The 16122-nt window shown below is 35.9% G+C and overlaps 3 protein-coding genes across 3 annotated transcripts; 1 reads left to right on the top strand and 2 right to left on the bottom strand.

The window, feature by feature from the left end:
* Nucleotides 1-1637: 1637 nt before the first annotated feature.
* Nucleotides 1638-3331, top strand: Fkbp39 (FK506-binding protein 39kD). The gene is made up of 5 exons (XM_017623963.1): nt 1638-1802; nt 1947-2177; nt 2239-2469; nt 2530-2583; nt 2652-3331. The coding sequence occupies exons 1-5, from the start codon at nt 1793-1795 to the stop codon at nt 3203-3205; spliced, it is 1080 nt and encodes a 359-aa protein (XP_017479452.1). The 5' UTR covers nt 1638-1792; the 3' UTR covers nt 3206-3331.
* A 2334-nt stretch (nt 3332-5665) lies between these two features.
* Nucleotides 5666-6929, bottom strand: mRpL9 (mitochondrial ribosomal protein L9). The gene is made up of 3 exons (XM_017623964.1): nt 6748-6929; nt 6342-6668; nt 5666-6285 (listed from the first exon to the last, which is right to left on the bottom strand). Exons 1-3 carry the CDS (start codon nt 6817-6819, stop codon nt 5911-5913), a joined length of 774 nt encoding a protein of 257 aa, XP_017479453.1. The 5' UTR covers nt 6820-6929; the 3' UTR covers nt 5666-5910.
* Nucleotides 6930-10594: 3665 nt separating this feature from the next.
* LOC108368998 (serine protease easter-like) lies at nt 10595-15778 on the bottom strand. The gene is made up of 4 exons (XM_017623962.1): nt 15410-15778; nt 14391-14587; nt 13862-14105; nt 10595-11865 (listed from the first exon to the last, which is right to left on the bottom strand). Exons 1-4 carry the CDS (start codon nt 15474-15476, stop codon nt 11132-11134), a joined length of 1242 nt encoding a protein of 413 aa, XP_017479451.1. The 5' UTR covers nt 15477-15778; the 3' UTR covers nt 10595-11131.
* Between the last annotated feature and the right edge of the window lie 344 nt (nt 15779-16122).

Raw genomic sequence — 16122 nt, 5'->3', positions numbered from 1 at the left:
GAACTCTGGAAAAAAAACAAAGATTTTCTCCAACCAAAAACCTTTTTGTATAAAAGGGGAAATATACGACACCAGCTTGCTCGGCTCCATCAATTGTTGATTGTACCATCATTTGTCAAACATTGTTTTTTTTTTTTAATTCACAACTACAATATCGAGAACTTAATCTTCCACAAACACGGCTTCTACTAATATAGTGCAAGAAATTTTCGCCAACACACTTTTTACTTAGAAAATTGAGCTAATTTCATCACTCACGACACCAGCATGCTGGTTCAATCATAACATTTTCAAATAGTTTTTGAAGTCGCACCAGCAGCTTGTACAATCACATCACAAGAACATAAATACATGGTCAATCGACTTGATGGGCCATTTAACAAATTAAGCATATTAACGGCCATACACTTATCTATTTTAAACTATAGATAGATCGTTAAGAGATAAGTAAACAGCCCTAACACTTTTACAGTATGTATGTATAAAAAACTAAAGAACATACAATACATATATGTATATATATCAATCTTTCTTAGTTTAAAAACTCATTTCTTACATAAATGAAAAAAAAGAGATCAAATTAAGCATATACAACTTTTTCATGCCAAGTATAAATAAATTCTCCAAAGGGCAAAAAAAAGGGCTCGGGGCAATTTTAAATTTAAGTGGCCAAAAAAATTATGTGGTTGCTAAATTTAGCCACCAAAGGGGTCAGACGGCAACACTGATGGCAAATAGTGCACGAATTGAGTGATGTTGGCAGCCCTGGCTCTGATGCAACTCTGTTTCTGCGCTGTCAATTTTAGAGTTGCCAAACATGAAGATTTCGCCCCATTTTGGGGATTTATGAAACCAATTGGGGATAGATTTTTTCGTTTGCGGATGTGGGGATTTTGTTTGGTTTAAAGCTTTGATGTTGAAATTAAAACATATATTTTTTGGGCTGCCCACAAAAATTTCTCGAATAAAGATTTTAATAGTACATCCTTTTTGCGCGTTATGTTTGTAAGGTTTTCCTAATGTCGTCAAAGCATTATTCGGCGCAGATGTCTGCTTTGATTGGCTTTCACTGAACCAACCATTTCCGCAACAACCTCCACGAAAGAAATTCTAAAAAATAAACGGTATTCTTTAGCTATTTGATACTTCTACTTTATTACACTAAAAAAGTTTGATTACTTTTTGATGTCAAACTTTTATTTATGCTGTTTCTGTTGTAGATTGAATTATATTTTAAAGCAAAATTAATAAAAATAAATAAATAAACATATGTTGCAAAAACATATAACTTTGAATTTTGGTGCTAAATCTCTGACCATAGTTGTACTTATAACCAAATGACCTCATGCATATATGTACATATGTACGTATGTACATATACATATATAAATTTGTGAAAATGTTTAGAGAAAAGTATTCAAAACTGTAATAAAATGAAAACTGTGTTAAAATGAAAACTGTATTAAAATGAAAACTGGATTAAAATGAACTAACACAAATGTGAATACATGCTTTTTTTATTTCTTACTAAAAGGGATTTAAATGGGGATTCAAAAGAAAAATTGGGATTTTTTGGGGATAACTGCGGCCTGATATGGGGATGGGGTACAAAAAAATTCTGGCAACACTGTTAAATTTCACGCGGCACATCCTCGCGTTCGTTCACTCGCATTCAGCTGCGAAGGAATTTTTATTTTCGTTTCGCTGCCGGCATCGTGGAAAAAGTTTTGCCTAAGAAAAGTCTTAATTAATTTCATTTTACAGTGTATTAATATTACCAAGTAATAGCAAAATGTTTTGGGGTAAGTTTGTTTAGTGGATTTAATAGCAGATTATAGGTTCAATGCTTAAAATTTCACCACGTGTTTTTTTCATTTTGAGCGGGTTATTGGAACCTTGCGCCATCTTTGGAAAGTGTTTTATATAAAATAATTTTTTAAACCTAGGATTAAATCTCAAGCCCAACCGTAAATATACTCAAACAACAAGCAAACCTTTCCACATTTCCTTGGCGTCATTGGACACCGACTCTGTATCGGATGGAGGAGCGAACCAAATTTACATTAATCATGATAATCAAAAGTTCTTAATTTGCACATTGCGCAATGGCAGCTGCGAACAAGTCATGTTAGATCTGAACTTTGGCGAAGGAGATGAAATTTGCTTTCAGAGCATTGGTAAGTGCTAATGAAGGTCTAAATATATATGTATAATTGTGATTTTCATATTCTTTTATAGGCAGTGGTAATGTTAGTCTCACTGGTTATCTCATTGATAAATTCAATTTCATGGACGATGAGGACGATGATGAGTCTGAAGTGGAAGAAGAAGAGGTGCAAGATCTGCGCCAGGCTCTGAATAAGAAAGCCAATGCAAAAAAAGCTGGCAATGCTAAAAAACAAGTAGCAAGCAACGAAGAGGAAGATGATGATGATGAAGATGATAGTGATTTCAACGGCGAAAATTTAGGTATGGTTGACACTTTATTAAAAAAAAAAAATTAATGCTGTAAAAATACTTTTCAAATAGCCGAAGTTGAAGATGACGACGAGGACGAAGACGATGACGATGAGGATGATGAAGGTATGTGTATCATAAGAATGTAATAAATTCAGGGTAATTTTAATTACATTCTTCATTTTTTTTTACAGAGCAAGATGATGACGATGAAGACGATGAAGAGGAGGAAGAGAGCGAGGATGAGGAAGTCCAGCAACCCAAAGCCAAACACCCGAAGTTGGACAAACCACAGAAACAGCAAAATGGTGTTGCAAAAGAGGGCTCAGCTGAAAAGAAAAGCAAGAAAGATAAAAAGGCTAATAAAAATGAACAACCGCAACAAAAGCAACAACAGAAAGCTGGCGGTGAACGTGTTATCACCGGAGGTGTAAAAATTGAGGATATACGCGTTGGCAATGGACAAGAAGCAAAGTCAGGCAAACGGGCTCAAGTATACTACGAAGGTCGTCTGAAGTCCAATAACAAGGTGTTCGACAGTTTAAAGACAGGTACCGGATTTAAATTTGGTCTCGGCCGTGGTGAAGTAATTAAAGGCTGGGATGTAGGAGTTGTGGGTATGAAGGTTGGCGGCAAACGCCGCATCACTTGTCCTCCACACATGGCATATGGCGCACGTGGATCCCCACCAACAATCCCGCCAAACAGTACACTCGTCTTCGAAGTTGAACTTAAAGGCGTGCATTAGATATAAAAATTCCTTAACTTGTTTTGTTTATTTTAGCAGTTAACAGTATGCGGTAGTTCACAATCAAATTTTTTGATATGCTTGTCTTGAGTTTCATTTAAGTTTAATACAATTTGTTTCTAATTATCTCATGTTCTATACAATTTATTGCATAAATATGAGACTATTATACGGAAGCGAGCAGCATACGCACTTTAAAATGTGCAATGCTCTGAGTTTCGCCCAAGCATAATTATAAAAAATATGAAATACATTCGAAGAACATTTTTTATAAAAAAAAAATGCATTTTTTAATGAGTATTTGCCAGTAATCAAAATACGCATAACTTTTGGTTTCAGGAAGTGGTAATTTATTTTCGGTACTGATATTTATCCTTTCATTTCGTACGTCCCGGAAACCTTTTTGCTACTCTATATGTATGATCGCCTCCTCAGGATAAGCATAAGAAATGATCAGTTTGGTTCTATAATTCATTTCTGAGCGAACTGCAGAACCTGTCTGAGTATCTATTAAAATCCACTTCATAAAGGATTGACAAAGGTGTCATAATCGGGAGAATCTCTGAATTCGTAGGGTCAAATTATTTTCAAAACGTTATCACTGAATTTGAAAAAGCTACGATATAACATATGTAGTTATGTGCACTATGAATGCGGATCCGGCGATCGCATTTTCGTAGATTTTACNGTCTGAGTATCTATTAAAATCCACTTCATAAAGGATTGACAAAGGTGGCATAATCGGGAGAATCTCTGAATTCGTAGGGTCAAATTATTTTCAAAACGTTATCACTGAATTTGAAAAAGCTACGATATAACATATGTATGTGCACTATGAATGCGGATCCGGCGATCGCATTTTCGTAGATTTTACGAAATCGGACTACGATGGATCCAGTGTGTTTACTTAAACGCATTAATTTAAAGCATCAGTTCCTTTTATTTCTCTTATTTAATGAGCGGAACCTAAATAGGTTTCACTTTCTTTGTTGCGCTTATTGGACGTTCCTTTGTAACATTCACCCCTATATATGTATAGCACAACCTTTCACAATATCCGACCAAGGGCTTTATTAGCCGTAGTCGAAATGCAATAATCTTTTAAAANGTAGTAGATAAACGACTTATTCGATTGCCGCTTTTCCATGGTATTGTGAATCTCGATTTCTCGTTTAATAAGCGACTGAACAATTTTTAATCTCATCCTTCTACAGCTGTTTATTTGTAAAAGGATGAGCGACTATAAACTATTCAGTCGCTTATTAAACGAGAAATCGACATTCACAATACCATGGAAACACGCACTTATTGGACAGGAAATTGACTTTGAATATACCACGGATAATCGATAATCGACTAACAGTCGTTTATGTACTACTAGCCGACACTCGCAATAGGGGTGAATATTTAGAAATAACTAGTAATAACCCCCCAAGGTTCGGGTGAATACATTAAAGAAATACTTGCAGATACTAAGTATTTAAACTTAAGTAAAAAATAAAACGTGATGTTCATGAATATACCTCAGTATTTAGCTCAAAATTTATTTAAAGAACTTCGCGAAAAACAAAAATTATTCTTGTATTGCTAGAGACCTGATAACCCATGGTAATTTATAAGTAATTAATGGGCCTTACTCTACTCATAGCTTCGTACAGTGACCCGTGGAAAAACAGTAATTTTTAAGGTATAGCACAACCTTTCACAATATCCGACCAAGGGCTTTATTAGCCGTAGTCGAAATGCAATAATCTTTTAAAATTGGCGCCTTTTCATGGTCAAAGGCATTTATTATCACGCTTTTAAACTAAAGCTTTCTTAACACTTTTAGTACAAAAATACATAAATATCTATACCGGCTAATTTGGATCATTCATTTCAGAAATCGCATCAAAAAATTTTTAGAGTTTTGAATTTTACCGTCGTCCTGGGCCCTTTAAATTTGTCAGTGATATCCTAGGTGTTGAATAAGAATATATATAGGTGATACATAATTACAGAACCTGAATGGCATCGTAAATCGACTGTCAAAAGCTTGTGAACCCTCCTTTAGTATAAATAACATGCCGGAGGTAAAAGTTTCAAAAGCCCACTTTCATAAAAACTTGGATTTTGATACAAGCACGGAAATTCAAAATGGATCGTTCCAGCAAACATTGAGGTTAATTATCGATTGGATAATGATTGGAGAGCTAGCCACATTCTCCAATCTCAAACGTTTTAGATCGACTCGAAAAACTATCGAGAATCATAGCGATCTCTACAAAAATGGGACATAGTTCTTGACTCGAGAAAATATTAATTCTCTAATCGAATTCTAATGTTGATCTCTAATGGGATTCGAATTTGAATTTCAAACTGCTATTTTGCTTTATTAAATAAAACGCTTTTTTGTAAAATTTTTATTAAATGTATTTGCAATAAAATAATAATGAATTATTTGAACATAAAAAAAAAAAATTATGATTCATTCATTTAGAATATTGCTTATTTACATTTACTTGAATTTGCGTTGTTTCTCTAATCGTTCTCGAAACGAATTCTAATATAGTTCTCTAACATCCGTCATCGACTCGAGAACGATTAGAGAAATGCGCTAGTTATCTAATGTAGAAATCCAAATTTCTCTAACGGTGGAGACTGTGTTTGCTGGGGTTTCCCAAACGACTGACTTTAATAACAGGCATTTATTGACCTCCGTCAACTTAAGCTAATTTGTCATCGGTTTTCGCTTCACTTCCTTCTTTCGAGCCTTCACTTCCGAAAAGAGGCTCCGCCGGCATTTTCCAATGTTCAACCACATACGGCAGCCGCTCGCTGGGATCTGTACTCCAGTGATGAATTCGACAACGTAAACGCGCCTTCTCTAAATTATTCACCGTTATGGTGCAATAAAACTCCTTAGCCTCTTTATTCATATCAGGACCCTCAATGCGAGCCTCTGGCATTTGTATGCATTCTTCTGGACAATGAATACCTGCCTTGCGAAGGGATGCTTTTATATGCCATGGCTCAACAACCCAAGGTTGATCCTTATTCATCACTACCGCAAGCGTAAATCGTTCAATGATATTGACCGTCTGAAACCACAATTTATTTTTATACAACAAAAAAAACAATTTTGTAAAATACATACGCGCTGTGCAAAGGCTGAACTATGGCGTACTGTTTTCTTGTCTTCCTCAGTTTTGGCATACAATGCCATATTTTCTTCTGTCTTGTACACTGCCAATCCAGGCAACAAAAGTTTGTTGTAAGCGAAATTGGGCCTTACAGAAACCACATCGCCTTTATCACCGACACCTTCTACATAGGTTTTCAGAACAACCTCTAAATTTGGTCGGCGTTTAGTATTTGTATCCTCTACCAGCTCATAAATAAAATGCTTCGCGCGCAATTTTTTAGGTTTTGCATTGATTTTGTGTAACAACGGATCATATTTTCTCTTCAACACAAAAGTCGTCTGCAAATCAAGAAGCGGACAAGACGGGAATATGAGAAATCTATATTAAAGTTAAATGAAATTTATTGGGAATATTTACCCGAACTTGCTGCTGCAACGTCGTTGCGCTTTTGAGCATATTAAATGAGGTGCTGCACCAGGTTCTTATCATTTTTACATAGATTTTTAATACAGAATTATAAAACCAACCAAATCGAAGCAAAAATTCGATCAAAAAAATTGCCCAACCGGCGAACAGCTGATCATTTGACAGTTCTTATGTAAGCAAACGATATGTTTCTTAACTTTTCCACCAGAAATTAATAGAAAGCGGCGTTGCCGTTTTATAATTTTCGAGCGAAGTGAAATGACCCAAAAAATGGAAAGTTTTTTGGTTTTCCTTAGTGTCAAAGTAAAAACTTTGGAAGAAGTACATATCTGTGGACATTTGGACATTTGATAAAACAACTTAAGTCTATCTTTCAGGGATAAAGATAAATTTATAAGAAAAATAGCATAACTCGGCAAAGCTCTTTTTTACCGTCAAATAGATACATTTTTAACGGTTGTGAATAGCGATCACATTTCTTTCGAGTTCCAACATTTATCTCTTTGACATTTTTAACGGTTGTGAATAGCGATAACATTTCTTTCGAGTTCCAACATTTTTCTCTTTGACTTTTTACTGCATAAGCATATGGTTAGGCGTTTTTTCGTACATCGTTCACATAATAACATACCTGCAAAACTCGAATGACCGAAATTAATAGTCTGTTCCAATAGCAGTCCGGTTTACAGGATTTAGTCAGAACTTACAGGAAGTCGTTCCTATTGACATAAAACCTGTAAGTGGGAACACATTTGAGAGAGTAACTGAGCAACTGTTCCTAGTCAGAAGTTACAGGATTTAGTCCGGAGTTTCTTTTCCTGTAAGTTCATGAAAAGTGTCAAACGATCAGCTGATTTGCATGTGCAAGCAAAAACTAACAGCGGTGAAAGCAAAGTACCTTATATTTGTAAAAAAATGGAAGTAAACAACGAAATGTTTGAATATGTATAGATTTTAATAATTATTTAGTGATATTTCAGCTAAATCAGTGTTGTACAAATGACATGTAAACAAACCGACTGACGTTTTTACAGGAAATAGTGCTTTTTGCGTTCCTATGCACTTCTGCATCTGTTCTCCTTTTACTCTCATTTGAGAGAGTAAAATTGTAGTTTGACAGTTCCACAGGTTTTAGTCCGAAGTTCAAAGGAACAGACTAAATATGTTTACATATCTGTACCATGTCCAGCTCTACTCCGGACTCAATTCTGTAACTTCTGACTAGGAACAGTTCTCAGTTACTCTCTCAAAAGTGTTCCCACTTACAGGTTTTATGTCAATAAGTCTGTTCCTTTGAACTTCGGACTAAAACCTGTGGAACTGTCAAACTACAATTTTACTCTCTCAAATGAGAGTAAAAGGAGAACAGATGCAGAAGTGCATAGGAACGCAAAAAGCACTATTTCCTGTAAAAACGTCAGTCGGTTTGTTTACATGTGATTTGTACAACACTGATTTAGCTGAAATATCACTAAATAATTATTAAAATCTATACATATTCAAACATTTCGTTGTTTACTTCCATTTTTTACAAATATAAGGTACTCTGCTTTCACCGCTGTTTGTTTTTGCTTGCACATGCAAATCAGCTGATCGTTTGACACTTTTCATGAACTTACAGGAAAAAAACTCCGGACTAAATCCTGTAACTTCTGACTAGGAACAGTCGCTCAGTTACTCTCTCAAATGTGTTCCCACTTACAGGTTTTATGTCAATAGGAACGACTTCCTGTAAGTTCTGACTAAATCCTGTAAGACGGAATGCTATTGGAACAGACTAAATAGCAACGACTTCCTGTAAGTTCTGACTAAATCCCCTCAACCGGCAGAACGCCAAAATAGTGCAAGCTCCTGAACAGGTACACGGCTGCGGGGTTACACAATCTACGCAGCAGACAATTTAAGGAGTTAAAATCTCTTCTAAAAGGCCCTTCTGAAAGTCATTCCTTTCTCCTTCCTTTTTAGTACGCAGTGGCACAAATTGAAGAGCTTCTGATTTCACTACTCAAAGAAGAGCTTCCAAAAGGGCTTTTGAAGAAGTTCATAAAAATCATACTTCTTTAAGGAATTTATATATTTAAGGTTTGGATCAAATATCGAGGGCTTATCGTCACTAGACACGCATAAAGGCGCGAGCTTAAAAGTTGACCGCGAAAAAAATATTTGACGGCGAAGAAGGACGCGTAAACTTATTTTCGCGCTTCAACTTCTGATATAAAAATCCGCCTAAGACTTAGCAGTCATCGGTGATATTTGCTAACCTTGTATAGCGCTTGACAGAAGAATTTACTAGCCATCATCGATTCGCCACTTCTTGCTCGCTATGTTTGAGTTCCGGTCGCTTAAACAAGAATTTTGCATGTGAAGGCAACAACAAAGTTAGCTAGCACGGATAGACGATAGCGAGTTTGGTTGTACCTCATTGAGTTCGTTCGTTTCGACACTCGCTAACTGTTGGCGAATCGATGACGGCTACTATTAAATTGCAAAGTCAGAATTAACATAACCCTGCAAGAACAGTGACAATCATTTGACCGGTAAAATGACGGACAATCCTGACAGAAATACTCTTCATTACTTTGTATGAACGTTTCTATCAAAATATTAAGGGCAATGTGCAAAATTTGATGGAAAAAATCGTATACATGTGAATCATCAATGATATAAACATTGGTCACAAATGAATAATCATGCTTGATGGGATCTTAGGGCAGTATTGACAAATCATACTTGCTATAAAAGTTGGTCAAATATGACTGATCACAATTGATGGGTTTCGACGTCATATTAAACAACATGAGCTTTTCTCTGCTCGTAACATTATTAAAATTTTTTGTTTAATTTTAAAACACTTTAGTTTTTTTGTCTAAATACTTATCGTTTATTTCTTAGCACTTTCTCGGTAAAACTTTCGANGACATTATTAAAATTTTTTGTTTAATTTTAAAACACTTTAGTTTTTTTGTCTAAATACTTATGGTTTATTTCTTAGCACTTTCTCGGTAAAACTTTCGACCGCGTCCTTTCGCTTCTAGATTTTTTTTATTGTGATTTATAATGGTGTACATATTTTCTTTTCTTGTGAACCTTTCCATCATCAGTGACAATCATATGACCGGTCAAATGATAGTCACCGAAAAAAAATCGTATTCTATCAGCATTGTCAATGATATGACAGGTAAAATGATTGGCCCGTAGTCATAGTCAAAATAAAGTCGACTTTAAAGTTAGTTGCAGCTTTTTGACAGATATCCCATTGAAAATTATTAACTAACTTTATTATTTACTAACTTTAAAGTCGACTTTATTTTGACTATGACTACGGGCCATTGTCACTGTTCTACCCGACTCGACTGGCATATACATTTTTGCATATGTGTTAATTTTACTTGTGAATGTGTTGGAGTTTTAGTCATTCGCGTCTTGTAGGGAAGTGATGAGGGGTAAGTCCCAGATGGGTAGTAACATCACAAAGTAATTTTTGTGAAAATTGCAGATAGAGAGTATTGAATATAAGCCCTCGATACGTTTTATTAAGACTTAAAATGCTTATTGAATCCTATTTGTAATGCTTAATAATATAAGCATATACTTAAGTACATTTGCGTAAATTGTAAATAGGAAACCCCTGCCTAGGAAGCATGCAGGGCAGACCTTTTTCAACCCTCATTAGGTAAGTCTCTCAGAATGGCTTCACTTCAGATAGCCTACCGAAATTATCTTTAGGTTATGCATATCGAGGGCTTATATTCAATATCCTCTAAGGACCATTTAAAGCAGGTGAAACAATTTAAAACTCACAATTTCCAACTTTGTCACAAACTTATTTATTGACTGTAACATTAATTATATACATACATATGTATACCTGGGAAACCTCAACTTCTAACTACCTAAATACATACATGTGCATGTATTTTAACAGTAAATATGTAAATAAATATTTAAATCCTAAGTAGTTAAACCCAACCTTTCTATTCCACGAAAATTTGATTGTATACTCAACTTGTTCGCTGTTCGTTTGTCCTTTATGCATTCAAAAATGTGTACTATTTTGCACAAAAGGTGTTATTTACATGCCTTTTCTGCAAAATGAGTGGCACAAAGCGTTTGTCATAAATAATAATAAAGGAAGGGAAAATAAAGCTCAGGTAGTGGTAGTTTTTGTAAAACTGTAAAGATCTCGCTTAACGAGCTAAAACTCAGACTAGTAACCCTAGAGCACAAACAAATATTTACACACATACATATGTACATACATATGTATGCATACATAGCACATACACACAAACACACTTGCATATACAAGTAAATAAATACATAAGAATTATTTAAGTCCATATTTAACAAATCACTTATTAACTACTTTTCAGACTTAAATTTGTATCGTCTCCAGCATCCAATCCACAAAATGTCCTACTCTGGTATAAACACCTGGCCAACCTTCTAAGCCACACGACGCTGGTCCAAATGAAACGATGCCAATCAAAAAATAATAGGTGCGTCCTCTGCTTGTCGTGCCTAGTCCAATGAGTGGTCCACCCGAATCACCTCTGCAGGAATCCACACCTTGTTTACCGCCAGCACACATTTGCGTGCTCTCCAGTAGAATACTTTGAGGACGATAGACATGACGACACTTCTCCAACGACACTCCGGTTAGTTCAGCTTTCAATTTAACATTACTACTGGACTTTGACTCTGTTTTGCCCCAACCAGCCACATCCATGATGATATCATCGAAAGTGGCGGTACGTAAATTGCTATTCACTGGCAAGCAAATGGGTCGTACGAAGTCTGTGAAAGTGACGGTTTCCTTCAAACGCAAAAGTGCGATGTCGTTAATTTGATTTATCGAATGAGGATCATATTGGGGATGTGGTATAGCACTTTCAATGGGCACATCGATATGTCTTGGCGCACAATCCTTTTCACCGCGTGCATCAACTTCACAATCGGGATTTGTTGTGGTATCCCATTCGCCCAAGCGCACTGAGGTTATCTGCCATTCGCTAGGCAAAGCTCTACCATTGACGCAATGCGAAGCAGTGACAACGTAACGAGAGTTGATCAGCGAACCGCCGCAGTGATGACCGGTATGACCGAATGCTGGAAAGAAAGACATTTTATTTATGTTATTTTGATTTATGTTACTTAGACTGTCTGTAAAAATTAAATGTTTTTTGTGGGAAAATTGAAATGGCTTTTGGCTTTCGTAAACTACTAAACTAATCGTGAGACATTTCATTGAGTTCCAACATCCAAATCCAACATATGAAAGTTTTCCCAATAGCTTGCGAACAATTAAAGGTACCTCCATTTGTATGAGAAAACTTGGATTTGCGCGCCAATTAGACCCCTTTCAGACACGTCAAGTCTTGATTTCAAGTCTGCTCGTTCGTATGCGAAGGAGGTAAAACGAATGTACCCTTCCCCTCTCTTCTCACCTCCTTCGCCTACGAACCGAGCTCACTTGAAAGCAAGACTTGACGTGTCTGAAAGGGGTCTTATTCGCCTGTCACACCATCGCGTTTCGGATCGCGATATTTGGATCGTGATCCATATTGATAGATTTCAAAATATTTAGAAATCTTGTGATATTGATCTCGATTCATGAATGCTACACGGCACGATCCAAATATCGCGATCCGTATTGATGGTGTGACAGGTGCCTAAGATCCACGATTGAGAGAATACAAAGGTTGCGCCGATCTCGGACCGCTATTCCTCTCTTAACGAATTTGACAGAATCGTTGTTTGCATGACGTCACACTTGTGCAACTTGTTTACGTTTTCCTTGCAATCTTTTTTCTTCTTCCATTCTTGCTCATGTTTTGGCATTTCTCTCTCGCAATTGCACCAGTGTGACGTCACACAAAAGTTATTCTCAAAAATCATCTGTGATCGGCGCAATCTTGTAACCTATCATTCTTGACTAAGATCGGTGTTATGCAGAAATTTTGTTTGGCAAAAAGCGAGCAATTGTTGTTGCAGAAAACTCGGAGAGAGTGAGTTTGGCGACTCTCGCAGCAAACTAGTTTTGTGTTGCCATTTTGGCGCTTTTGGAGCTAGCTTAATAGATTTTTTTTTTCCTATTTAGCTCCGAAAATTGGGATTTAGCTCCTAGATATTTTTTTTAGCTCTTTTCAAAATTATCTAGCTCTTTTTTAGCTCCAGAAAGTTTTAGTTGTATTTGGTAATACATTAAAATTAAAAATCTGTAATTTCACTGTACAAGTGTTGACTAAAATGCTTTTGGTTTTGGTGATCTCAGGCTATTTTCGATACCTTTATGTTATTATCCATTTTAAATTCGATTAATACTTAGAAAAGTTCCATTCCTAATGCAAATGCGCGTAAGCAAATGGAAAATGGGCAAGTAATGGTCTGATTATGGCAACTTAACGGAACTTACGGCTCTCTCTTAAAAAATTCTGTTAAATGGATGTGGCTTATAACTGAACAGCCGAAACTTAACGTAACTTAATGCCACGTCGAAATCTGTTTCGTTTTGATTCTCTAAGTTCTACGTTCCGTTAAGTTCAGTTATGTTGCCATAATCAGGCTTTTAGTCGAATACTTTCTACCGCGTACGCGGGAGCACACAAACTATACCGGGCAGTAATTCAAGCTCCGATAAGCTCAGATGGTGCATTCTCTCTCTGGCGGCAACGGTTGAAAAGGAAAGCCAAAACGTAAGCGTTGATAAAATTACAATTTTCGAAAACTGGTTATGGAGATAAAACGTTAATGGTTTTCGAAAAAAATAAAACGATTTCAGCAGATATTCCCTTTCGAATCCAAGTAGTTTCAATTAGACATTGGACTTTTAGTTTAAATATTTCATATTTGCGACGTCGAGTCTGGCGTCAAGGGACCATCAGTCGTAGCCAAGCTGAAGCCCACAATCACTTTAAAAATATTGTAAGTAAGTCACATTCGGTTGAAAACTATACTTATAAAATCGAAATGTAACACTGATCAGACAGTGTTAGGTATCCACCCAAAACGAAATAGATTGCATAAAAATACTTCGACCTAACAACTCGTAAGAATGTCTTCCATTCTTTATCTATGAGATTTTCTCTTATATTATGTAACTTACGTTTTGTGTATTCTATCAAAGCCATCCAAGGATATTCATCAATCTTTGTCGCGTTACCGCCATAAATTCGGCTTGATGTCATCTGTCCACATTGGCCGGGACGTGGTAATTTTCTTATTTTTGGATATTCCGTAGAAGTTTTATCTAAGAGTACAGCCTTTTTCACAGCTTGAGACGATGGCACAGATTTCTTGGCAATTGGGGGCTGAATAGAAGAATTTGTGTTTTGTTCAGGGCAGCATATCTGAAAAAAGTAATGTAGTGAAAATAAAAATCTTGTTGGCACGGCGACTTCTAGAATTAGGCCTACCGAATTTACATTAGACATTGGAATGATAATAATGAGGAGAAATGGCCTACCTTTAAACAATTGGCATGGCGAAACGGACTTAACTAACGTTAGTTCACCGGTTTATTAGTGGAAATTTTTTTTAATTTCTTCTTTTTTTATCATTTAATGTCTAGTGGAAATTAGGTATAATTTTATTTAGCGTTTGTTTTCAGTTTTACGAAGTAATATTGCACTCACCAAAACTCTTCCATTAAGATAACCACATTGACTCTGACTCAAGTACAGTCTATTCACATCGTGTAGTGGTTGGCTCAAGAGCAAAGTGTACAGCTTTTTGCACTCTTGCAAAATTATGCAAGAACCACGTCTGCCATTTGGCGTAATGCAACGTCCGAAATTCCGTTTATCGACCGCATCATTAGGGTAGTTAAGCTCTGAAAAATATTGAATTTTTTTTATAATAATAAATATGCATGTATTATTATAGTTGATTGAGGTGTCTCATTAAAAGTATACGACAGAAATACGATAATCTAAAAATTTTAACTAATGCCGGTTTTCCACTAGACATTGAATGACAAAAAATTTAAAGGCAAAATTGGACATTAAAAAATACTTCAGGGCTCGAATCGTAACATCCGTTCACGGATCGAAAACCATACGCAAGAAAATTACGTGATACCGTCAGTCGTATAAGCTGAATTGGATAAAGAGTACGCTCACGTATGTCATAATGCGAAAATGGTGTTTTTACGTGACGAGTAATACGATATCGTATGTGACGATTCGAGCTCTGGTATTGTGTTCATAAAAATAGTTTGCTTCCTCAAAGAATTTTTCACATCTTAATGCTTAGTGGAAATCCAGAAAAATTTTTTTTATTCAAAAACATTTTATAATGTACTCATTCTTTTGTAGCTGTAGATTGGCCGTACCTAAGATTCGTCCTCAGTTACACGTAAATAATTCTGCAATCGCATCACCCGAATACTATTTTTTTACACCAAACAAATTACAGGCAAGACATCACTCAGTGATTTCTTTTTCAAAAGAAAGCACCGAAGAGTATTAAACCCTTAATTATCATTATTTAGTTATAATAAAAATTCTCAATAATGCGGTCTAATGTGCACCGCCATTCACTTCAAATGTGGAGGCTTTGGCAAATTCGTATTAAGATTATGTACATCACCCAATCCACATGATTTAAATTTGTACATATGTATGTATGTATGTAGTATGTTTGTAATACTTACGCGCTGTCGGCAAACTGCTGGAAAATGCTTCCATCAAAAGGACACTCAGTAAAACTTGTCTTAACATTTTGAAGTCGCTGTGATCACTGGTTTAACGATGGGTTTTTCCACCGTCTTTATATAAAATATTTAGTGCACCTGTACGCGATATTGAAGGTCATTTAATGGCTGTTGTTATAAATTGTTGTTGGATATGTTCACTCGCTTCGAATGTCATCGCGAAAACAAATTTAGTGACACAGGTAGGCAACCAACGAGGCGCTAAGTAAGATACCTCGCTACGAACGCAAGGAATCGTGACAAGTGAGGCATATGCACATACATACTCGTACAGTATATATGTATGAATGTAAATGCATACCAAAAATATCCTTCTCTATAATTTAAAGAAACATTCTTTGGCTTTTCTCGCGAGCAACATTCATCGTTGGTTTTAGTCCCTTCGTTGAGCAGCGCATTTTTTATATACCAAAACACATATACATATTTACAATTGCTTATGTATACATATACTAGCTATACCCTGCCACGCTTTGCTGTGGCATAATCCTGTTACATGATAAATTATTAACAAAACGAGGCATTCGTTTCATATGAGTTTGGTTTTGAAATAAGTACAAAGATATCTGGTTTGTTCTGAGAACAAATCCGCATCTCAGTCTAAACCACACTTTTCCAAAGGTTAACCTTGAGCATTATTGATTGTGATTCCG

The sequence above is a fragment of the Rhagoletis zephyria genome, unplaced genomic scaffold (genome assembly GCF_001687245.7).
Source record: "Rhagoletis zephyria isolate East Lansing unplaced genomic scaffold, Rhagoletis_zephyria_1.1 Rzeph_scaffold_03454, whole genome shotgun sequence".
NCBI lineage: Eukaryota > Metazoa > Arthropoda > Insecta > Diptera > Tephritidae > Rhagoletis > Rhagoletis zephyria.
This window is presented reverse-complemented; position numbering and strand designations above follow the sequence as displayed.

Bases quoted from the DNA above. Each gene is read 5' to 3' on its own strand.
- mRpL9 (XM_017623964.1), bottom strand. From the start codon at position 6,819: ATGATAAGAACCTGGTGCAGCACCTCATTTAATATGCTCAAAAGCGCA. The intron at 6,669-6,747 runs GTAAATATTCCC...CTTGATTTGCAG, and splicing joins CGTTGCAGCAGCAAGTTCGG to ACGACTTTTGTGTTGAAGAG. The intron at 6,286-6,341 runs GTATGTATTTTA...TTGTGGTTTCAG, and splicing joins GTTCAGCCTTTGCACAGCGC to ACGGTCAATATCATTGAACG.
- Fkbp39 (XM_017623963.1), top strand. The intron at 2,470-2,529 runs GTATGGTTGACA...CTTTTCAAATAG, and splicing joins TTTCAACGGCGAAAATTTAG to CCGAAGTTGAAGATGACGAC. The intron at 2,584-2,651 runs GTATGTGTATCA...TTTTTTTTACAG, and splicing joins TGACGATGAGGATGATGAAG to AGCAAGATGATGACGATGAA.
- LOC108368998 (XM_017623962.1), bottom strand. From the start codon at position 15,476: ATGTTAAGACAAGTTTTACTGAGTGTCCTTTTGATGGAAGCATTTTCC. The intron at 14,588-15,409 runs GTAAGTATTACA...AATATTTTTCAG, and splicing joins CAGCAGTTTGCCGACAGCGC to AGCTTAACTACCCTAATGAT. The intron at 11,866-13,861 runs GTAAGTTACATA...CTTTCTTTCCAG, and splicing joins TTTGATAGAATACACAAAAC to CATTCGGTCATACCGGTCAT.